General features: G+C 39.9%; 1 protein-coding gene across 3 annotated transcripts in view; it reads right to left on the bottom strand.

Moving 5' to 3' along the window:
• The window catches only part of LOC148370244 (plakophilin-4-like), a 65,086-nt gene that overhangs the window by 1,651 nt on the left and 38,362 nt on the right, over positions 1 to 25,073 (bottom strand). For 2 of the 3 annotated variants that reach the window (XM_088332699.1, XM_088332700.1), the window contains exons 9-21: positions 23,404 to 23,605; positions 22,122 to 22,254; positions 19,350 to 19,563; positions 13,159 to 13,342; positions 10,569 to 10,686; positions 9,515 to 9,709; positions 9,265 to 9,438; positions 6,910 to 7,060; positions 3,413 to 3,605; positions 3,242 to 3,326; positions 1,541 to 1,658; positions 1,344 to 1,475; positions 285 to 358 (exon numbers count right to left, since the gene is read on the bottom strand). In XM_088332699.1, coding sequence (XP_088188825.1) covers positions 285 to 358; positions 1,344 to 1,475; positions 1,541 to 1,658; positions 3,242 to 3,326; positions 3,413 to 3,605; positions 6,910 to 7,060; positions 9,265 to 9,438; positions 9,515 to 9,709; positions 10,569 to 10,686; positions 13,159 to 13,342; positions 19,350 to 19,563; positions 22,122 to 22,254; positions 23,404 to 23,605 — 1,973 coding nt within the window. The remainder of the gene's footprint in view (positions 1 to 284; positions 359 to 1,343; positions 1,476 to 1,540; positions 1,659 to 3,241; positions 3,327 to 3,412; positions 3,606 to 6,909; positions 7,061 to 9,264; positions 9,439 to 9,514; positions 9,710 to 10,568; positions 10,687 to 13,158; positions 13,343 to 19,349; positions 19,564 to 22,121; positions 22,255 to 23,403; positions 23,606 to 25,073) is intronic. The other variant, XM_088332701.1, reaches the window with a different exon arrangement.

Here is a 25,073-nt window from a genome sequence, read left to right as displayed (position 1 = left end):
CATACCACAAAGTGTCTCGGTCCCCATTGACGGTGATAAACAAGGGACTACAGTCAAACCTATTTAAAGTGTTAAAGTACATACAACTAGTCAATTTTTACAGCTAGATTGTTTTTAAAACCAATAAAATAATCAAATTTTATCCTTGTTTTAGGGATTAATTTTTAATGAATAAACAATGATATTTAAAACTAATGAGATGATTTGATTCTTTGCAATGAGGTAAAAATTATTTAATTGATACATTTTATTTTCCAGAATGTGTATGTACAGTATATTCTTACCTGGGCCCTCCTAAGCTCATCTCCAGACTGTGAACTGTACGTGCCAATAAAGTATGGCGTCTTCTTTTCAGACCCTGAATAAACACAAGTAAAACTGTCAACAACTCAGGAAGTAAAGCTTGGAACCAAGAGGTCGCAAGATAGCTTCCTGGCTCCTCCGAGTCAGAAATGTCCAAGTGTCCTTAGTCAAGACACTGAATCTCTCATGACCCCGATAAGCAGGTAAGCGCTTTGCATGACTTATTTTGCTATCTGTGTGTGAGTGTGTGTGAACGGTTAAGTGTGAAGTACATTGTAAAGCGCTTAGGGAGGTTTTCAGTGACTGGTTAAAGCGCTATAGAAATTCATTCATTTTAAAATTTACATTTACAGGTGCATAATGTTAATCCGATTACAATTTGGCACTGGGAAACGTTAGCCTACATTTTTGCATGGCCGATAATAAATGTCAATGATTGATATGTAATCCTTGCACTAATACACATTTTCATAGTGCCCCTGTCCCCTTGGGCGCAACTCATTGGGTCACTTTATAGGACAATGTCATACAAACTAATGCCAGCTGCCATTAATCACGAGGGAAGAAATGCAACAGCAAAGCAAAGCCTCCTGAGAGCAGTGTCGGTGTCATTTTCGAGCAAACTTTTAAGAAACCTGGAACCAATTTTTAGCTTTTGCAAGCACTTCACTTAAAGTTTAATCATTTTCAATCCTTGAAAACACAACAATGAAATACAATAACTTTCAAGGGTTTCAAGCACCTGTACAGACCCTGTTATTTTAATGAGCGCTTGTGCACTGCTTGAATCCATGACACTGTTTGCAATGTCACTGCTGTTTCTTTTCTTTGATTTTCTCCCCCTTTAGGGTTGTTTTGCTTTTCTTAGTCTCGGATAATTTAATAAAAACGAGAGGGCTCAGGGGAGGACCTTTGGAACTGGCCCCAGCCATCTTAAGTGTTTGTTGCAGTCTTCTCTTGTTCTCTTTACCAGCTCAAAATTAATCAATTTCTCCTCTCATTATGTTGAGGGTGTTTAACTATAAACATCACATTCAAACCCGTGTACAGATGCTTGTGTAAACCGTTATCTCCGTAGTATGCGTCGAGATGTATAGATGACTGCGCTCTGGGGTAGTTTGAGCTGTGCCTCCTGAACCCGAGCATCGCTGGCGAAGACGTAGCACTACCGCCTGGGTGAGGAACAAGAGCAGGTGTTGACTGTAGCCGTTTTCTCAGGAGGGTGCGCTTATCTCACCAGATTGGATGACGGGGGGTGCGTGAATGGGGCTTGTGGGTAGCGTAGGCTGCGAACGGTAGCGGTCGCGCTCCAGAGTGGACACGGGTGTGACGAAGTGAGTGTAGTTCCAGCCGTCCTGGATAAACGCCCATTCCAAATACGTAAGGCGTATTACACAGTGTAAGTTGGAAAATATATGGTAAACTAAGAAAAACAATATAAATGAAACAAGAAAGCAAAGGGAAATTGTAGTGAAAGTGGAAAAATAGTGCACCACTCTTTTCTTATTTTACTACTTTTTAAACCTACAAATCTTTTAGATACAGTACATGAGAAAAAAATATTTACAACATTTTTCTTATTTTATAACTTTTTGAAACCTTAAAATGTGCAAGAAAATTGGGGTTAAAGGGCTATAGACATGCATTCCGTTACACTTTCAAGTGCAGGAAGTTCATCCTATTACAATTTGGCACTGGGAAACGCTAGCCTACAATATTGCATGGCCGATAATAAATGACAATAATTGATAAGTAATCCTTGAATTAATACGCTTTATTTTACCACTTCTTTAAGCTTTAAAGTTAAATGAGAAAAAAATATTTACAACATTTTTCTTATTTTATAACTTTTTGAAACCTTAAAATGTGCAAGAAAATTGGGGTTAAAGAGGTATAGACATGCATTCCGTTACACTTTCAAGTGCAGGAAGTTCATCCTATTACAATTTGGCACTGGGAAAGGCTAGCCTACAATATTGCATGGCCGATAATAAATGACAATAATTGATGAGTAATCCTTGAATTAATACGCTTTATTTTACTACTTCTTTAAGCTTTAAAGTTAAATGAGAAAAAAATAGGCTGCAAGGGCATCAACAAACAATACACATATTATTGGAAAAAGAAAAAAAGCCCGGTACTGTTTTATTTTGCTATATTCTAAAACATTTTTAGTTGAATGAGAAAAAAATATTGGACAACTTTTTCTTATTTTGATATTTTTGACTTTTTTTCTTTTCTTTGTTATTGTGGTCGTGTTTGTCTTGCTGTCACCCCTCTCGAGGGATATGACCAGGAAAGATAGATAGAATATGATTTAAAATGGTTTTCGAGTAACATAGGAATACTTAGCACAAGTATGTGAAATGGCAGATTATTATAAGATGTGTTTTTTAATTTCAAATAATATTTATTTTAAAATAGAGAATAGGTAATAAGGACATATTTTTATGGTGAAAATATTCCTTAAAATAGGCATAACTATCTGCCATCTGGCATCGCAGACAATCTTGCCTTTTTTTCCACAGGACTTTAATTTATGTCATGAGAAAAACAAGTAGCAGTGGCTCAGGAGGTAGAGCGCTCAAGAGATCACAGTTCGAATCCCGGCTCCTCCGTGTTACATGTCGAAGTGTCCTTGGGTAAGACACTGAACCCCTAATACCCCCAATGAGCAGGTTAGCGCCTTACATGGCTGCACGGCCGCTATTAGGAAATGTGAAGCACACTGTAAAGCGCTTTGGGAAGTCTTGACTTGAAAAGCGCTATATAAAATGCAGATCATTTCATTTAAATTAAGGGAACTAAATTATGCACAATTCTTGCCAATTCCAGCTTATTGATTTGGAAATTACTTCTTGCAGGGAATATTAGAAATATTGGCCAACAGAATTAATTGCCAAAACGTTAAGGGTTGTTTTTCTCTTAAGAGACTGACCTGTTTATAGAGACCCCTCAGCTCTCTGTACTGCCACATTGTGTTCAAAACTTGAGCAGCAGCCTTCATGACCTTCATGGAGTACCTGAAACAGGACCACACACACACACAGAAACATGATGCTTGCTTTAAATTTCTCCTCCATGACAGTATCCCGCTGTCAAATCGTACCCTTTGCCTCGCCCTTTGCTGATATCCACCAGTTTCTCAATGCCACCGCTGTCGGCCAGAGCTTTGGCGTTCTCCATGTTGCGGCTGGTGACCTCGTGCAAGGTGCAGCAAACCGACGCCACCGTGTCGTCTGACAGCACCGTTGGACTGCCGCCGGGCAGCCGGTTGACCAAGTCTCGCATTGCGTACTTTCCTTAAAAAGACATAGAAATATATCACTGTCATGTTCAATAAATATATCTACAAAATGTGTTCTTTTCAGGAGGATGAAAAAGTATTTCTAGAAAAGGGATTAAATAAGCAGAGAAGCCGCACGCCCTGGCCCCATTTTTAACATGTGCTCTGCCTGCCCCTGCTTGCATATATAATGTAATATAATGTTGACTGAGGATATATTGTGGCTGAAAGATGCTGTTCATTTTATAACAAAAAAAGAGCAGCCACGCATGACAAAGTTGCTCTCTGAGGCCCCCGCTTTCAGCAATAATTGACTGGGGTTAATTGATTGCGCCCAAAACTGTCATGAACCAGAACAGGATCTGGACCCATACGCGTGACGTTTCTCACACAAGCCTTTTATTTTACGGGAACTGGGGAGTCATGCACATTAGGCAGCAGTCTGGCGTGAAATGATAGGAAGCAAGAGGCCGACGAGATTGACACCAATTGCCCGAGTAGATATCGGACAGATGGGATTGATACCGGACAGGACGGGACAGACAGGATCGATAATGACAGGTATCAAAAAAGAACAGGACAAACTAGACGGGAACGAAAACTGGAGGGAATAATAAACAGGACAAAAATAGACGGGAACGAAACTGTAAACCGATATTAAACAGGACAAAAATAAACGGGAACAATACCGGGCAGGAAATGCCAACAGGAAACAGGACCGGGTCAAAACCCACGTCTTGCGGGGCAGAGGTTCATTGACGGACTGACAAAGGAAAAATGAGAGCACTTAGCTTAAAAAGACGGAAAGGCAAAAGACGGAAAGGCAATCTGTCAATGAGCCGCAGCTGGCGCCACATGGGCCCCCATTGGGCGCCATGGCAACCGTGATAAAAACAGTGCATTTCTTTTTAGGCAGGTCCAAATGGCAGACTTCAGCAGCCCTAACAGGAAAAAAAGCATTCTGCCGGGCCCTCCGCTCAGCATTAGTCAACCAGTGATAATGGATAATGGCCACAACTGTGAATTTATTTTGAGACAGACCATACAAACATGCTTTGCTGTCCCTGCTTGCAGCAATATGCGATTAGGGTTAAGGGATTGCTGAACGGGGCAGCAGGGCAGCTGGGGCTCGCAGCCCCACGGTGTGGGGGTTCAGGGTTCAAATCCCGCTACTGCAGCCTCCCCCATGAGGAGTTTGTATGTTCTCCCTCCAGGCAGTCCGGTTTTCTCCCATATTTCCAAAAACATGCATGTCAGGTTATATGGCGGTCCAGATTGTGCCTAGGTGTGAATGGATGAGCAAGTCAGTTGTCTGTCTCAGTGAGCCCTGGGACTGGCTGGCAACCTGTTCAGGGTGTCCCCAAAGATAGCTGTAATGGGATCCAGCACTCCAGTGACCCACCTGAGAATAAGCGGTGCAGATAATGGATGGATTGCCGAACATTTTTCTACCCTCAAGAGAAAGCAAAGTACGAAACACGGAGTAGTGAGAACTGTAATTGCCTGCTGTTTAAAAAGGAGATGATTGTTTTCAGAGTAGAAGAAGAGGGCTTGCTTTATTTTTTTCCAAATAAAGATTTATAGAAAAATCATGGACATTTAGGTTCTAGTATGAAGATGAGCCTGTTTTCAGCATTGAATAATACTCTTGCTGCCAATGTAAGAAAAATAGTGTTGGAGAAAACCTTGCTAATTTATTACAATTTTACAAACATCAGACAAACAATATTCGCATTTGACGCACACCTGACACCTAACGCGTGGGGAATTTAGTGTGGTTCCCGTCTCTCTTCCAAGTATTTTATGACACGTATTTTCAGATCGTATTACCATTCAAAATAGCAAATAACATATGACTAGATAGCAAATACGGATACAGTATTTATTAATGCGTCGAAAAAGAAAAGGCTAATGAGGGCTTTGTCGTGAATAAAGTGTGAGCCCTACATTTTCCAGTGCTGTTGTCAACAAACTTGTGTCGTTTGCGAACAAAACGGCTCTATGAGTCGACTCTTAGAAGTGGCTGATGGGAGCCAGACTATTTTAATTTATGTTTGCTGTGCTTTCCCCCCTTTTAAGTCATTCATGATGTTGACCACAGTATAAAATACATTTGTACAAAAAAAATTAACTGAACAGCACAGCAGCACTTAATTGAACAGCACAGCAGCACTTTTTCACACAACCCTGTGAGTCAAATGAAAATGTTTCACAGGTGAGCTACAATATCGCAACGCTGATCGCCAAGAGCTGCAAACCTTTCCCGGAGTGTGAATTTATTTAAGACTGTTCAAAGAATGCCAGGCTGAATGATCGGCCCTCACACGTTTTCAGCTAACCAAATCTGGCTCGCTTTCTGAAAAGTTTCGACACCCTCGCTCTAGGATAAAAGTAAACTTCGGTCAAAGACGTCACAGCGATGTTTTGTATTTAGCTCACATGCATAAAGTCGCGCTTTTCCCCGCTACACCACACATTTGAAGAACTTGGCAACCTCCGCCTAAATGATCTAACATGTTTGATACTCGCCGCCACTGGCGCTGCGCCTTTTTCGTCCAAACATTGCCTGCGTACACCTGATGCCAGAAGCGAAAGGAGGACCGGCAGTGGCGTTCCTCAAAGTTGGCGCTAAGTGTGTGCGGGGCTTTAGTTGGCTGAGTAGAAGAAGATGATGGTGGTTTTCAGTGAAGCAAAAAGCAACGCTACTTTTTCAGGGTGTTGTCATGCAAGTAGCATGACACAAGGCTAAATGATGTTTTCGTTTTTATCAGCTTACAATACTTAGTGTGACAATATGTAGCAGCTTTTAAGTTGATAACCATTGATCGGTCCCTGACACAAACAGTGATGTAAACTGGTAGTTTGAAATACTCTTAGAGTGTCTTTTAAACAAAAATATTGCCCGTCATTGGCAAGAAAATCCAAGTTATAAGTATTTCCAGACACTACCACTAGAGGGCCGAGTGCTTGAGACATCTCCCTTTCACACAGCCGAAACACGCATTTTCATTAATATCATCTTATTTATATCAATGTATTTTTGTGTTCACGTACTATTTGAATGTAATTTTAGTGATCAGGGAGATGTGTTTAATAGCTCTTTCGGATTAACCTGAATGATTTTGGGAGGCCTGAAAGGAATGAATTGTGTTTCAGTTATTTCCTATGAGGAACATTGGTTGAATAGAGCTCGTATTTAGATTGAGAAATTCTAAATACGAGCTCTATTCGGAACAAAGTTGTCAAAGGCTACTGTCTATCAAGCATAGAAACAACAAAGTGTAGGTCAAGAGTATCGTAAATTAAGGATTTGGCGGTACCTATGAGCTCCTTGTTGCGTCCATCAAGCGCCATGTTTCGGAGGGCGGTGGCGACGGAGCAGACTACGCGGTCGTTGTCCATCCTCAGAAGCTCCACAAGGATGGGCAACCCTTTCTCTTTGCGCACCGCCGCTCGGATATAGGCTGAAAACTGCAAGACAAGAACAAAGAAATATCTTTTCAGAGGCTCCTATCGTACCCTCGTAATCCTGGCTTTGTCATAATTTTGCACGTAGGGACCCGTTTCTCTGTTTTCTCTATCTCTCTCACTAACTTCCCAACCCACAGTTGTTGTCCCTTTACTTGATTTCCCCAAGGATTTTACCTCCTATCACAACTCTCCCTTGTTGGTATCTATACACTCTGCCTTTTTGGCTCTATGCTGGTTTGCTGTCTTTCTGGTCATGTTAAAAGCACTTTTAAATCAACTTTTATCAAACCCTTGCTTGCCCTTCCCGATCACGAGATCCGCATGTTGAAGTCTGGGACTCTCGCCTCCACTGCTTGGGTTTACTGGATCATCTAACCCAGGGGTGTCAAACTCAATTGAACAGAGGGCGAAAACTTAAATGACACCTTTGGTCGCGGGCCGAACAAGATAAATATTTACTGAATACACTAAAACTTGACGTAAAAAAAAATTAATAAATATGAATTTCAAACAGTCAGGAATATTATTCCAGAATGAACACACTTTAACATTAAATACAATTTATAACGTCGCTCTCCATAAAAATATCTCCTGTCAAAACTGAACAAATTCAAAATGTAAAAAAAAGAAATGGAATTATGAATCATTTTTTTACTTATTACTTTGGGATTTAGTGTATCTTCACATTCTTCTTTAACTCTTCAACTTTCTGTATCTTCTGCTCTGCATTCAGGTTTTTCAGCTTACTCTGATGTTTTGTCTTGGAGTGAAGTTTTACATACAATTCCTTAATTACAGCAGCATTAGCTCCACGAAGAAGACACACGGGTTTACCAGCAATGTCAGTCAACAAATATTCAGCCCTTCCTCGGTTTTAAAAGGATTCGTTTTCCGAATCAACCTTTTGCTTGGCCATTGAAATGGTTTAGCATCCACATAATCCAAAGCAACAGAAACATCCCTCCATCCATCCATTATCTGCACTGCTTATCCTCAGTAGGGTCGCAGGGGTGCTGGAGCCCATCCCAGCTATCTTCAGGCAGTGGGCAGGGGACACTCTGAACTGGTTGCCAGCCAGTCGCAGGGCACACAGAGACAGACAATTCGCTCGCTCATTCACACCTAGGGACAATTTGGACCGGCCAATTAACCAACATGCATGTTTTTAGAATGTGGGAGGAAACCGGAGTGCCCGGAGGAAACCCAAGCAAGCACGTGGAGAACATGCAAACTCTACACACGAGGTTTGATCTCATGACATCAGAACTGTGCCGCACCTGCGCTAACCACTGCGCCGCCGTGCTGCCCCCGCAACAGAAACATCAACCTGCTTTTCTCCGTTTAGCCTTCCATTACATCGTGATAGATAGAAGTTCGTCCATGGGCGTTACGTCTCCGCTTCCTCAAACTAAAGACTCACTATCAATGCACTTGTCAGTCTGATTTTTAACTAGCCGACGTGTTTCTTGTCAGTTGATAATCAGGCTACAGGTAACCCGATTGATGCAGGAACATTTTCGGGAAGTCTTGTGTCGGCACAGAAGCGCTGCTTTGTGGGATCTGTTGTTTAAGAGTTAGCAGTGTGTCATAGAGCCAGGTCATTATAGTACATGTATATAAAATCATGTTACGGGCGAGGTATATTTGTACGCCCCGCCAGATGTGGTCCTCGGGCCGTGAGTTTGTCTCATATGATCTAACCCAGGGGTGGCGAACACGCGGCTCTAGAGCCACATGCGGCTCTTGGCCAATAAGAATGCAGCTATTTTCCTCATCATATTTTCTATATACTGTGGCTCTTTGCCTTGTTTCATGTTTAGTTTTTTTTGTGTGGATTGAGGGTGGACACTTTCCTTGAAATCAACACAAGAACAATACTTGTTGTATTGTAAGGAGAGGAGTGTGTTATTGGAAATAATATGTTTTTAATTGTGTGTGTTTGTTTGTGTCTGTCTGTCATGGTAGGTCAGTGCGTGGTGTGGCTCTTTGACTCTCACAGTTAAGAATTTCGGCTTTGTGTCAAACTTGTTCGCCACCTTTTCTTACTTTTTAGATCACGATTGTAGCCTGGTATTCTAGACACTGTTGCCTTGCCACCTGATTTTCAGTTTATGGAACATTGCCTTAATAAAGGACCACCATTTATTCTATTGATCTGAGTGACTGGATTGTCCTTTTCCCTGACAGAATTATAGCAATCAGACCTTCCAGTTTCCTGCTGACAGGTTCTGCAGCGATCCAGCGGCTCCCTCAAGTGTGGCGGCGTTGGAGCTTTCTGCCAGCAAGTTAAGGTAGGGCCTGACCACCACCGGGTGCCAAAGCAGCTCGGCGCCCTTCAGAGCTGATGAAATGCCCGGAATGGGACCTACGCCGTCCCACTGCAACAAGAGAAGTGCTATGTTTTTCACAACGTCAATCAGCTACAAAAAGGAGCGCCCAATGAGGACAACTTACTTTGTCATCTGGCCAGTCGGTCCTCTTCCTACCACGCCTCCTTTTGCCCCAGCAGATGTAGTCTAACTCCTTGGTTGTGGAAGAGAACCCCAAGAGAGTGTCCAGTTCCTGGTTGCCGAGGAGACGGGAGGATGGCATCTCCACCTCCAGCCGGTAGGAAAGGTTCCTCAGCGTGCACACGCTGTTTTCCACAATCTGTCGAGAGTTGAGTGAAGGAAAAGGTTTACCGGAATAAGGGGGAAAAGACTTGATCGACTAACGTATACCTCAATTGAAAAACTTTCACGAATGTTTATGGGGGTCTTGAACAGCCATATATTTAGTACTTTATGATTGTCTTAAAAATACGTGTCCAAACTCAGTCTCATGGAGACAAATGTGCTCAAAAATAGTCCATATACAAAATATTCTAAAAATGACACTTATTCTTAAATAAGTATGTTCCTAACACTGTTTATCTTTAACAAAAATACAATTTACAATATGAAAATAAAATTAATTTCTTTTTGAAAAATAAACTCATAAAAAATATATTTTGGGTGACGTGTTTTGGTTTATTTGGTAGAAATAATAAGGAAAAAAAGTTGACTTGTGTTTTTTTACCCTACAGCAAAAGTAACCAGTTATCAAGGGAAATAAAAAAAAAAATCAAAATCAGACGTAATCTCAAACCTGTTTCATCTGCATGTTTTTGGAATGCGGGAGGAAGCCTGTTGTTTGCTGTCATCTGGACTTTTTGCATGATTTCTGTTGTTATCTCTAATGTATGTGTATTGTTTGTTGATGCCCTTGCAGCCTGGTCTTGATGGAAGGAGGTTACCTCATGTGTGGCCCCTTCTCAAGGTATTTTAAATGTCTTCATGCTAAGCTTTTCCTTGCCCTCATAGGTTTCAGATCGACGGATTTTGAAATGCTGGTCTGCGCATTCCTTTAAGATGTTTTATGATTAAGGGCTATTGCGATGTGGTGCAAAAAGCATAGCGTGACAAATTTGGTAAAATACGTAAAGACAACGTAATGTTAATATTAGTGTGGCCGTGTGGTTTTGCATCACCTTGCTGTCATAGTCGGAGGTATTGACACAGGCTTTTAGAACATGAAGCAGCGAGTCTATGAGACCTTCGCAGCATCGTAGTTGACCCCTTGCCTCCTCCCCTGCCGAGCTCAAGTTCCTGACACAAACAAAATCAAAAGTATTAAATATTATGCATGGTATTGCACTTTTTAGACTGATACATACAGTGACATGAGAAAGTATTTCCCCCCACACCTGATTTTTTTTTTTTTTTGCATATTTATCACAAACAAAGGTTTCAGATCATCAAATAACTTTTAATATAACACAGGAACAACCCAAAGAAATACAAAATGCAGTTTTGAAATGTTGATTCCATTTATTAAGGCACATAAATCACTCCAATCCAGAAACTTAATTTGGCTGGTCTGAGCTATTAAGGAGGTGGACTTGCTGGTATGTTCCGTATCGTTGTCCTGCTGCATGATCCAAGAGAGCTTGAGTTTGAGGGCACGGACAGATTGCCAGACGTTCTCCTTCAGGATCTTCTTAATGACTCATCCGAGGGGTAACAAACGTACCTCGAAAAACATCAAGGGAACTGCAGGCCTCCCTGGACTCAGTTCAGCTTAGTGTTAATGATTCCACTAAAAGAAAGGCATTGGCCAAAAATGGCATCAATGGGAAAGTTACCAGACGAAAATAATTGCTGTCACAAAAGAACACAAAGAGTCGTCTAACATATGTCAAATAGCATCTTGATTTTCTTCAAGACTTTTAGAGAAACATTTTCTGGACTGATGAGTCAAGAATTGAACTTTTTGGAAGGTGCGCAGCCCGTCGCATCTGCCATTAAAATGACACAGCATTCGACAAAAAGAACATGATGCCAACAGTAAAGCATGGTGGTGGCAGTGTAAAAGTCTCGAGCTGCATCGCTGCCTTAGGACCATGACATCTTGCTGTGATTGATAGAACAATAAATTCTAGTTTTCTGAAGGAGAAAGTTTGTGCCCTCAAACTCAAGCGCTTTTGGATCATGCAACAGGACAAAAATCCGAAAGACACCACAAGTCCAAATCTGAATGGCTGAAATGCAGAGCGCATTTTTGTCTGCCTTGGCGGCTTTTTTTTGCCTAAAATGAGCTGCATCTGTGCTCCGATAGATTATCCCCAATACTATATTGCTGGGACCAGAAGATTACACTATTTTGGGAGGTGTGCCTTTTTGGACCGCCTAAAATGAAATGCACAGTTGAAGGAGTGATCAATTATCCCCAGTTGAATATTCTTGGGAACATGGGCCAAAGGCTCAAATTTGGAGCTCTTTTTCCGTATTTTCATCTTAAAATGAACAACACCCATTGAGCCAGCTATTCAGCAGCAGAGAGTATGTTAAAAATGGAGGGGATTACTTTGTGGATTTTTGCATAGCCAGGGAGTTATGGTATCCATTAACCGTGATCAGTGTTGGGAACGTTACTTTAAAAAAGTAATTAGTTGTAGTTACTCACTACTTCTTTAAAAAAGAGTTAGTAACTGAATTACTCCATAACAAAGGTAACTACTTATCAGGGAAAGAAACTTTTTCCATCACTTACATAAAAAAATTGTCAAACAATTAGAAATTTGGAGCAGTATATGAGCTAGTTGAATAAAGAAGAACCGACGGGTAGTTAGTTGTCTTATAGAACCTTGTAATATATATTGCACCTTATCAGCAACAGATTCACCATACAAACTAAAAATAAATTGTAAAAAATATAATAAAATAAACCTCAGCAGTAAACAATATAAAGGGAATTTATCAAATAAAGGGAAAAATGAAAGAAAGGCACAAACATTTACAGTAACAAAAGGAAAAGCGAGAGCTAAAAGAAGCAAAAATAATAAACATAACATTTTTATATAAACACATTAACAATGAAAAACACGGGAAATAAAATGAAAATATTAATAGATCTAAAAAAGAAGATAAAATACCAAACAATTTTTAATCTTTTTTAAATTTAAAGTCAAGAACAGCAATTCAACCAATCCTAAGAGTAAAAAAGGCATACCAAAGGGAACCGGCTGTTGATTGGTGGGGAGCCAGTTCATAGAGACATTTCATTTGCTAACGACACAAGTCTGTTGTCGCCGCATTAACCATTTCGCCATTTCTTACGGCGCTTAGTTAATATTGTATTCATAATCGCTATCTAACCATATGACAGTCGCTATTTTGAAGGGGACATGATCCGATATAGGTGACCTAAACAATTTGGGGAGCAGAAAACCACGCCACTAAAAACGGTGTCAGAATTCCCAAGGGGGGCACCCCGCTGTTGGTGTTCTGCAGCCAACATAAGGCACCGCTTTTGACCGTCAATAACAGTAACAGAAAACAAAAAAACGATTAGTTAGATTATTTTGTTACTGAAAAAATAAGGCTGTTACTTACCGTGATGAACAAGGGATTACAATTAATACATTTCTATGAAAACGCTTTGGCATCATTTGACTTCTCATAATTGGGGCTTGTGTGTCATCCCACCAATTAACATACTGTATACATCTTATTTTTCTCTTTTATTCCACAACAAAATCAGAAAAAAAACCCGCACTTGTTGTAAATGTTGGATCTGACCTCAGGCAGCCGGTGGTGTTTCGTAGCAGGAGGGAAGACTGGAACTTGATTTTGTGTTGCTCGCGATGCGACAAGCTACTCCAGCCAGAGTGAGGAATGACCACCGTGTTGGTCAGTGTTGTCAGAGCGTCGCGGATGATGGTCATCTTGACCGCGTCGCAGGATGAGAGGTTCCACAGGACCCCTGTATAGGAACAGGTCACAACATGGCGGCGCGCATGGATGCTGCAGCTAGTTGCTCTCCAGCTAATCTTCTATTTATTGCCGTTCTCTTGTCTTTTTTGCTTTCATTTTTGGACACATGTGTGGCCAAAAATACTTACAGTAGGGACGAACTCATTCGGTTGGGTGGGCGTCTAAATTTCGACTTTTCGGGCACTTTTTACACCGCCTATGATATACCGAGCCAACTTTAAAGAGATCCGGCATCCTTGTGGACAACTATTCCTCCTAATAAACGACGACAACGGCGCCGTAAAGACAGAAAACAGAAGCGTGGTTGCCGTGCGGGTAGATGTGTGAAGCGTGCGAAGTCTAAGGAGCAAGAAGGACGCGAGGATGTGACTAATTCCACCATTCATTCCTCGCCGGACAACCGACGCTTTACACTCAACGCTCACGAACGGCCCCAACGGCGACATCTTTTGACGATCTCTACAAAGACTACAAAGACTTCAGCTAAGTCAAATGATTCAGCAAAGCTAAAATTTGATCTTTTAAATATTAGATCGCTTGCTCCTAAAGCTTTACTTGTTGATAACATTATTCGTGATTATAAAATTAACTGTATGGGTCTTTGTGAAACTTGGTTACGCTTGGATGAGTATTTAGCGCTAAATTATGCTTCACCCCCTGACTACGCGAGTAGCCATGTAGCACGCACGTTGAAAAGGGGTGGCGGTGTCGCGCTCATTTCTGAAAAATCGCTCAAATTTAATCCTCGTACCTCTAATAATTACAAGGCGTTTGAGGCTCTTGTGATGCGGTCCTCTCTATTGTCAATTTATGTAATAACTATCTATCCTGCACCTGGGCCAAACACAACTTTCTTAGACGAATTTGCTGAACTTTTGTCTGAACTAGTAACCTATGCAGACAAAATTATAATCATGGGGGACCTTAACATTCATATGAACTCCCCACTCAGTTCACTTATTATTGCTTTTAGGTCTCTAATTGATGCATTTGCTTTTAATCAACTGGTTGATTTGCCAACCCATAAAGATGGAAACACGCTAGACTTGGTTCTGACTCGAGGAATTTTAACCTCAAACATTATGGTGTTACCGTGTACTACCGTTATCTCGGATCATTTAGTTACATTTGAGGTACTAGCTAAATGTAGTGTTAAAAAAGCTGAAGGATTTAGCGGACGCAATATAAGCACTGGCACAGTTTCTGAGCTCTTTAAACTCCTTCCTGGAACAGCGGCGTCCTTTCCTTCATAAAATGGCGCGATTGACTCACTCATGAATGAGTTCAATACTACTCTGACTAGTGTCCTGGATTCAATAGCGCCCATAAAGCTAAAATCACGTCCTAAAAGACGCACGCCTTGGTTTACTGATGAAACTAGAACCCTTAAACAAGAATGCAGGAATTGGAAAGAAAATGGCGCGCTACCAAGCTTGAGGTTTTCCATCAAACCTGGTGTGACAGCTTGTTAAAGTATAAAGCGGCCCTTTCCTCTGCAAAATCGGCCTACATTTCGAAGGTGATTGCGTCTCAAAAGAACAATCCCAAAGTCCTTTTTGACACTGTAGCATCGCTTACAAGGCAACAGACTATCGCACATAGTTCGACGCACTCTGCTCATGACTTAATGGTCTTCTTTACTAAGAAGATTCAATGCATACAGGAAGAAATTGCTAAAGACATTATTATATACCACACATATTAAAGGGCTGAAATCTACAGATGCACGACAGGGTGGCTGTCCAGGGAAATTGTCCAGTTTTAGTCAAGTCAAGTCATTTTTATTTGTATAGCCCTAAATCACGAAGAGTCTCAAAGGGCTTCACAGATTGTTACACTATATTACACAAACTATTTTCAACCGACAAGAGGAGTAGGTTATTCGTATGCAATGGAGTAGAAGTGAGTTTTAAGTTTAGATTTAAACATTTCCACTGAGGTTGCAGATCGAATCTCAGGGGGAAGAGCATTCCACAGCACCGGTGCCCGGATGGAGAACGCTCTCGAACCAGCAGAAGACTTCTTTGCTCTCGGGATCATCAGAAGACCAGCACTCTCAGATCGTAGGCTTCGGCCCGGGACATAGTGGCAGATCAGATCTGAAAGATAAGAGGGAGCAAGTCCATGTATGATTTTGTACAATACTAAGAGAACTTTGAAGTCACATCTTTGGCTAACTGGGAGCCAATGCAGGTTAGCCAAAATCGGTGTTATGTGATCGTACTTTTTTGTCCTGGTTAAGAGCCTCGCTGCGGCATTTTGTACTAGCTGAAGAGACTTGATTCTGGACTTCGGGAGACCGGAGAGTAGTGCATTGCAGTAATCGAGACGGGAGGTAACAAATGCATGAATTATTGTTTCCGCATCAGACTGAGACAGTATTGAACGGATTTTAGCAATGTTGCGAAGATGGAAGAAGGCAGTTCTAGTAATTTGTTTTACATGCATCTCAAAGGATAGTTCAGGGTCAAATATGACACCTAAATTTTTAACTGAGTCACTCTGTGTGATGTGACATTTGTCAATGTTCACAGCAGTTTTTGAGAATAAGTCCCGGCATTTAGAAGGACCAATGACTAACATTTCAGTCTTTTCAGAGTTAAGACGCAAGAAGTTGAGTGACATCCACTCTTTTATCTCAGTGAGACAGGCCTCCAAATTTCCACAGTTTAGTGTGGAAGATTCCTCCAACGGAAGATATAGTTGAGTGTCGTCTGCATAGCAATGGAAGCTGATATTGTACTTGCGAATAATATCACCTAACGGAAGCATGTAAATGTTGAAAAGTAGGGGGCCGAGCACTGAACCCTGCGGAACACCGCAGGTAACATTAAAGGGCTCAGATGTCGTTTCACCATATTTAATACAGTGTGTCCTATCTGAGAGGTAGGATTTGAACCACGAGAGGACAGCTCCTGAGAGACCAATCCATTTTTCCAACCGTTCTAGTAGGATATTGTGGCGCACTGTGAACTGTCACTTGATGATCTCAAACAGGTGGTGAATGCGGCCAAACCGACAATTTGCCAGTTCGACCCGCTCCCAGGTTCACTTATTAAAAGTCTTTTTGGCGTCCTTGGACCTTCAGTTCTAAATATTATAAACATATCACTCTCCTCAGGTGTAGTTCCAGCAGCTTTTAAGTCCGCCGTTATTAAACCCACACTGAAATGACCCAACCTTGATCCAGAAATCTAGACCTGTGTCAAACCTACCTTTCCTTTCTAAAGTACTTGAAAAAGTAGTGGCACAGCAGCTGAATGATTTCATATCCGAGAATAACCTTTTTGAATCCATGCAATCAGGATTCAGGGCTAACCACTCTACTGAGACAGCTCTGATCAAGGTAACAAATGATCTCCTGCTGGCAATGGATTCTGGCGCTTCATCACTTTTGCTGCTGCTGGATCTTAGTGCTGCTTTTGACACAGTGCACCACAATTTCCTACTAGAACGGTTGGAAAAATAGATTGGTCTCTCAGGAACCGTCCTCTCGTGGTTCAGATCCTACCTCTCAGATAGGACACACTGTGTTAAATACAGTGAAATGACATCTGAGCCCTTTAATGTTACCTGTGGTGTTCCGCAGGGTTCAGTGCTTGGCCCCCTTCTTTTCAGCATTTACATGCTTCCATTAGGTGATATTATTCGCAAGTACAATATCAGCTTCCACTGCTGCGCAGACGACACTCAACTATATCTTCCGTTGGAGGAATCTCCCACACTAAACTGTGGAAATTTGGAGGCCTGCCTCATTGAGATAAAAGAGTGGATGTCACTCAATTTCTTGCGTCTTAACTCTGAAAAGACCGAAATGTTAGTCATTAGTCCATCTAAATGCCGTGACTTATTCTCAAAAACTGCTGTGAACATTGACAAATGTCACATCACACAGAGTGACTCAGTTAAAAATTTAGGTGTCATATTTGACCCTGATCTATCCTTTGAAATGCATGTAAAGAAAATTACTAGAACCACTTTCTTCCATCTTCGTAACATTGCTAAAATCCGTTCAATACTGTCTCAGTCGGATGCGGAAATTATAATTCATGCGTTTGTTACCTCCCGTCTCGATTACTGTAGTGCACTACTCTCTGGTCTCCCGAAGTCTAGAATCAAGTCTCTTCAGCTGGTACAAAATGCCGCAGCGAGGCTTTTAACTAGGACAAAAAAGTACGATCACATAACACCGATTTTGGCTAACCTCCATTGGCTCCCAGTTAGCCTTAGATGTGATTTCAAGGTTCTCTTAGTATTATACAAAATCATACATGGACTTGCTCCCTCTTATCTTTCAGATCTGATTTGCCCCTATGTCCCAGTCCGAAGCCTACGATCTGAGAGTGCCGGTCTTATGGTGATCCCAAGAGCAAAGAAGTGTTCTGCTGGTTCGAGAGCGTTCTCCATCCGGGCACCGGTGCTGTGGAATGCTCTTCCCCCTGAGATCCGATCTGCAACCTCAGTGGAAATGTTTAAATCTAAGCTTAAAACTCACTTCTACTCCATAGCATATGAATAACCTACTCTTCTCGTCGGCTGAAAAATAGTCTGTGTAATATAGTGTAATAATCTGTGAAGCCCTTTGAGACTCTTCGTGATTTAGGGCTATACAAATAAAAATTACTTGACTTGACTTGTCAGGCTTGCAGCAACAATTGTTCGTTGTCACAATATGTTCAACCCATTTTGTAACAATGACAATAAATGTATATTCTATTCTATTCTATTCTAATTCAAATGACAAAGCTATCTCGCCTTTACATGTCTGTTACAGAAGACCATTTCACCCGCCTGTCTTAAGAGACATCGTAGGGTATACAGTATGACGTACAACTTTAAGACATCTGCGCTGACAAATGCACATCTGAATGACGTTGCACAGATCTCATCACCATGAAAAAAGATCAGACGTAAATCCAGCAGTCGTGCCTCGTCTCCATTGTACTTGTACGCACACAAACAAATGCTGTCTGGTTTTGGGTTAGTCATTTAAAATGACTATGCCTGTGAATAAATCCCCAAACTATTCTTATCAATAGAGAATCCTGTTCTCCGTAAGTGATTACGACTACCTACCCTGTAAACCACTCTCATTCCTTTTCTCCCCGTTACACACATGTTACAAGATTACCAATTCAAGCTAAAAACGGGCTGATTTCCTTTTCGTGAAATGTATTTCTTTTTGCAGAGTTCAACTTATGATTATTATTTTTATTTATTTCCGGGTTTGAGGTTACTTGTTTTTCTCATTTACAAATATTTACTTTTAAATGAATCATAAAATAAGGAAAAAAAACATTGAAGAAAAGCAAATTATTTTGCTGCCAACAAACTACATATGACTTGGAAATAAATTATTCTACTTACCGTAATTTTCTCCCCAGTTTTTAGCACAGATTTTTGCAAAGTACTGCATTATTAGTATTGCCATTTTTTGTTATATTTTCTTATGAAATGAAATGGTCTGCATTTATGTAGCGCTTTTCAAGTCAAGACTTCCCAAAGCGCTTTACAGTGTGCTTCACATCTCCCAATAGCGGCTGTGCAGCCATGTAAGGCGCTAACCTGCTTATTGGGGGCATTAGGGGTTCAGTGTCTTACTTAGATAAAAAAAAATCTTTAAATATCCCAGCATGAAAATTATTTACTGGTTAGAGGGACTAAGATTGGATAAGATGGAAGTTTGTTGTTTTGACTATTATACATGACTCTTGTTGTTTTCGTTTTTCTAAGGTATTGCATGCACACATTACATCAGTGTAGCTATCGGCCAACCATGTTGCTGTTTTTTAATTTCCACATCCTTTAAGGTAGATCTGCTTTGTAATTTAATAAATTGAAAGGGCTAAGGGGATGGCTTCAAAACTGTTTGCAATTTCTTGTCTGCGGTTTGGAAGTTTATAATCCATTGATGGATTATCTCCCTAACTTGATTGTCTACTGAACTATAAACTTAATGGTTTTTCAAACACTCTAAAAACCAAGAAATGGCATACCAGTCACCAGTTCCCGAACTTCATTGTCTGTTGTCTTCCTGAGCAGGCGCAAAAGCGCCGGAACGCCACCACAGTTCCTCAGTGCCACCTTGTTATTGTCGGTGGCTTTGCCGTACACGAGGTTTCTTAAAGCACCGCAAGCACTCTTCTGCACTTCGGCTGCCTTGTTGTCCAGCAGATCCACCAGGTGCTGGATCCCTCCAAGGTGACACACCTATGGAGACATAAGCCGAGGACAGATGAACTCCTTTGGTTGAAATGTGTCTTTAATGTCTTTAGCTATGTTTATTTTGTGATTTTGATTGTAAAACACCAGCTGAATAAATGGAGCCAATTTGCCAAGGCATGTGTGAACCTGTTTTTGGAGTTCCTAAATCGCATTTCTCAAAGCCATGAAGGTGGCAGATAATAGGCCATGCTTAAAATGTGTCTGGTGGGTCCTTAAGTAAGACCAGTTTAGAACCACCGTTTTAGGGTCACCTGATGAGATATAAGTGATGTAATTCTTAAAGCACAAACAGCAATTTAAGAATGGTCTTGTTTTGCCTTGCTTTGAATTTGAAATAACTTGAAAAGTACATAAAAGTACAGTTAGAAAATTGAGATAACAATCGATTAAAACCAGTAAAATAGAAGTATTTTGTTTTGTTTGACTAGCAGCCAAATTAGTGATTTATTTCAAACAATTCTTGAGATGAAACGGAGGAATGACAATTAAGTCATTTATTCTTTTTTGCTTTTGGACACCTGCACAGAAAAAAGGCTGTTTGTTATTTTGGCTCACTGTTTCTTGTTTTGACTATTATTTTGCACTGTTGCTCGTTATTTAATTATTATGCGCGATTTACATCATTCATTGGCCAAACATGTGGCTGTTCTTTGATATGCAGCTTACAAGGCTGATCGTTTTTTTTGTAATTTTGAAGATGTAATAAAAAGAAAGGGCTCAGGGGAGTGCCTTTAGAACAGGTTGGACTCTCTTATTCAAAGGCTTCTCTCGTTGTCCTCCCTGCAAGTTCACAATCCATCGATGTCTTCTCTAATCATTTTGATTGTCGGCTAAACTTTAAATGTAACATTCCTCAAAATAACGGGAAATGATATAAATATATTTTAAATGTTGAAAAATTACGATTTTCAATAATTTTATTACTTATTTTATGAATTAGTATTTTATTTAAATGACTAAAACTTATTAAAATAAAGTGAAACACTCTTTTTTTTTAACCAAATCAAATGATCACCTATACAAGTTTTTTGTTTTGTTTTAATGGCAGTCAGTTTGGTTTATTTAATTTAAATAATTCTAAAAATAATTAAAATATTTTTGAAATTTTGCACAATTAGATCCTTATTATCGATAGGATTTTATTGATTCATTTTAAGAATTATACTTTAGTCATTTAAGTAAAATACAATTAAAAGAATTGAGATAAAACTCTACTGAAACAAGAAAAAGTTTAGTTTGTGTGTTTTGTTTTATTGGCAGTTTGTTGAGGTTATTTTATTTAAATAGATCTGAAAACAAATAATTAATGAATATAAATATTTTTGCAATTTTCCAAAGCAGAATTAAATTGTTTTTAATTTATTTTGTTGATTGAATTAAAATTCTAAATTTTGGTAATTCAAGTGAAATATATTCAAAATAGCTTAAATGATTTAGTATCTGTGAAGTATACTTAGAAATATCTGTTTAACTAGGTAAAATCTTATACTTACAGCCAGTGGACCAAAATTTTACTTTAAGTAGTGTCCCTGTGATAAAGACACTAATTCTGCATTCAAGGGAGTTGGGAAGTTGGTTTTATCCCACTTGAATTGCCATTGTTTTGACCTCTAGCTGTTCATGGCAAATGTAAAACAACACATTGTTGTTGAGGTGAATCTAGATCACAGGTTTAAGCTAACCGATGTCGAACAGTTAAAGGAAACAACACTTAAGGATAAATATACAGTATATTCAAATTTGTGCAAATTATAGTCTCTCTCCACATTGGTGTTCTGATTGTTGATTAAGTTTGAAATTCATCAGTAAAGTCATGTCGCTTTTAATTTTTCCCTCTGAATTCGAATCTCAGAATTGGCCCACGCTTACTTCATGGTTTGACAAGGGAATAATCACTGTCTCTTATATGAGAGGAAAAATGTTCTTACTTTGCACTTCTGAGCTCTATTTTTGTACTTATATTAATCTCTTGATGCCTGAGGTCTTGTCAACCCAAAATGTGATGTACATACAAGTGTCCACCAGGTCTTAAGAGTTAAATATCTGCGTGAACACGTTTACAATGTAGTTCCAAAACAAGTCAATGCCCCCATAAAGCTGTTTTCTACACTCGTGGTTTGTAATATTAAAATATTGCGATGAATTGGATATTTTACATTAAAGCACGGTAGATTGTCTCCACTAAAAGACGTTCGGTAGCCGTAGATAAAATTTGCTTTTTGTTGACATCCATACCTGAACTTGAGCGGAAATTTGGCAAAAGCTCTTGTGCACAGAGTTTATTGCCTTGGACTTATTTATCATGCAGGAATGAAAGTATCAAAGCCTCGGAAGTTTTGGCACCCAAACTTTCCAGATTTCAGTGGAGCAGATGGTGCCTTGGCTCAGCCTGGATGCCAACATCTCACAAAAGTAAAGAGCTGAAGCGGAAAAAGTACTTTTGCAATAACAGACGAGCACGTCATGAAGATATAAATAAGAAAAAATCCCCTAATCACGTTGACATTCTTTAACCTTCTATAACCTGTGCCATGCTGCCTCACCTCAATCTTGACCCTGTTGTCTCCAAAGCACAAGTGCTGCAGATAAGCGGCAGCATTGGCCTGCACGGATGGGAAGTGATGCTGCAGCATGTGGATGACCTCTGGTAACTCGGGGTCCCGCCACGCAAACTCCCTTTGGAGGAAGAAAGAAGCAAACGCTTAATTGAGTTAGTCTTTATCTCAGGCTCGCACCTCTTCACGCCAAAGTCTCTTCATTGAAATGGCGTTACTGTGACTAATGACTTTAATTTGAACACTGGACATGCTCAGAACAAATCACGTTTTATTGCCACTGAGCAGATTTTATTTACACGTTTCATCAGGCCGAAAAGGTGTGAAAAAAATTATTTTACAGTATTTTCCAAACAATAAGTCGTGTGGGGGGGTGGGCTGAATGTTATGTCATCTCCCTCTAGGTGAGCCTCATGTTATGTAAAATAAGTAAGAGTATTTAACAAAAATCATGTTCATGAGATAGTTCATGTATTTTTGCTTAAATTCAAATTAATATTGTTGCACAATTTTGCTTTAAATATTTTTCTAAAAAAACAGTTACATGTGTTGTATGCTTATTCTTGTATGCTTATCGATTGTTATCCAATATTTCGCAATCATCTATATTCTAACTTTTTTTTCTTGCAAGATCCGATCAATCAAATATCATGTTTAAACTTTTTTTTTAGTAATCTTTAAATTGTGTTAGACTTTAAATTAAAAGAATATAGAAAACAAGTTACAAACTAAATAATAAGAATGCACAAAATGGCAAAATTATCTGCCAATGGAACAAGATTTTCTTACCCTACCATGAGAAAAAATACAAGAAATAAAGCTTCAGAATACGTATGTGTATTTATGAATATTACAATTATCCATCGATCCATTTTGTGAACCGCTTATCCTCACTAAGGTGACAGGGGGTGCTGGAGCCCATCCCAAGCATCTGCGTGCAGTGGGCAGGGGATACCCTGAACTGATTACCAGCCAATCGCAGTATTATAATTATTATGATGATCATTAATACTTTTACATCAGTCTTATTTTTACTATTTTTATAAATGTACATATTATTGTACACATGATATGTTATTATATCATTAGCAAATCAACCAGACGATTAAAAAACAAAAAAAAAACAAATATTAAAAATCCTGCGTCCAATAATAAACTAAGCAACCAACTTCCTTTACAATTAACATAGCAAATGTTTTTTCTTTGCGTGTATTTACTGTAAGTCGCTAAAACCGTGACCACTCTTATTTTACATTTGTTTTTAGCGCACCTGGGGTCTTTGTGAAGACTCTCAAGGGATGGCGTGCGGGTGACCATCCGCTCCACCAACTCCGGATGCTGATGCGAGTAGACTTGTTCATTGGGGACTCTGAAGGGGTCCACGTACACGGCCCCGTTGCTGAGCCCGTAGCTGCTTCTTTGGTATGGCAAGGTGCTGCAATGACTTGTGGTCCGCTGAAGGGTCCCCACACCTGGTGGAAAAATATTAAACTATTAAAATATCATAACATGAGAACAGGCTAAGTGTATTGTGTATATTCTTTACGTCTAAAAGAAAAAAATGAAGCCACACAAAAAACTTCAAGTCATCTGATAATTTTGGGGAGGAAGAGGTATGTGCTTGCCAATTCCAAACAAACGCAAAGCCCCAATGTGTAATATTTGACCACTAGATGGTGCTGTGTCTCAGCACAGCAAGGTGGCATCCATCATGTATTCATGTATTTACTGTAGGTGTTCAAATCAATGTTTGATTTTTTTTTGTACGACTAGGAAGAAATAAATATTTACACACTGTTCCTTTCTAGGTGGGGTGCTTGGTTTGAGGTCTTTAAAAAGTTCAACATCAAATAATATCTCATTGAAGTACGTGTTAACAATGCCCAACTGAGTTCAAAGAGTCTTTAAATATTGCTTTAGCTTACTTTTACCCTTGCTTAGTTTTGGCCATGGAGCGCATTAGGCTAAAGGAAAAGGAGGCGGGGGCATGGGGGGTAGGAGAGCTATTACACGCGCATGCTTTTATTCTAAAATGAAAATGGTGAAATTAAGAAAAGTACTGTTTCAAATACAGTCCAAACACCAACTGAAACTCCAACAAAGATGAAAAATGAAGAGCTTATTTGAGCTTGCCTAAGAATTTTACATACTTGCGCACAACAAAAAGCTGTTATTGGGATTCCAGCCAGAAGATGGCGTCAGCCAGTACAATATTTTGAAGTTACAGACACACCCTCTAATTTGTTTATATTCCCTCTTGGGACGATAACTCCTGTATGTAAACTGCAATAACCCTCATTACTCTCATCTGGAGGGTGAAAAAAAAATCTTTATTGAACACATGACATAAATCAGTTTGAATTATTCAAGTGTTAGATCTATGTACAAAACATCTTTTTTAATAAAGCATCCAAAGATATGTAATCCTCTAAAATAAAATAAAAAGTCCATGCAACGAGATAAAAAAAAGATTGAATGGCTTGACTTACTCTTAGTTTGCTTTTTACGGATATCTCTCGGTTTTCGTGTTAATGTGGACTAGAACCACCCACGAAAGGTGATAATCTGTGAAGTAGCGTCGCACCTTTTTTTTGTTTCGTTTTTGCAACCTTCATTACAGTAGGCTTGCTGACTTACCGACTGAGAGACAGAGAGATACAGAGAGAGAGAGAGAGAGATAGAGAGAGAGAGAGAGAGAGAAAGAGAGACAGACAGAGAGAGAGAGAGAGAGAGAGAGAGAGAGAGAGACATATACAGAGACAGAGACAGAGACAGAGAAAGACCAAGAAAGACAGAGAGGGACAGAGAGACAGAAAGAGAACACAAAGGGTACGGCAGATGCATCGAAACGGAACGCAGAGCAAGTGTCCGGTCATGATATAAATTGGCCAATCAGCATCGAAGATCTCAAATCAAGGGGTGTTGGCTAATCGCTTTAAA

This window comes from Urocampus carinirostris, chromosome 3, assembly GCF_059441175.1.
Source record: "Urocampus carinirostris isolate Australia breed hairy pipefish chromosome 3, RoL_Ucar_1.0, whole genome shotgun sequence".
NCBI lineage: Eukaryota > Metazoa > Chordata > Actinopteri > Syngnathiformes > Syngnathidae > Urocampus > Urocampus carinirostris.
The sequence above is the reverse complement of the archived record's forward strand: the minus strand, read 5'-3'. Positions and strand labels throughout refer to the sequence as shown.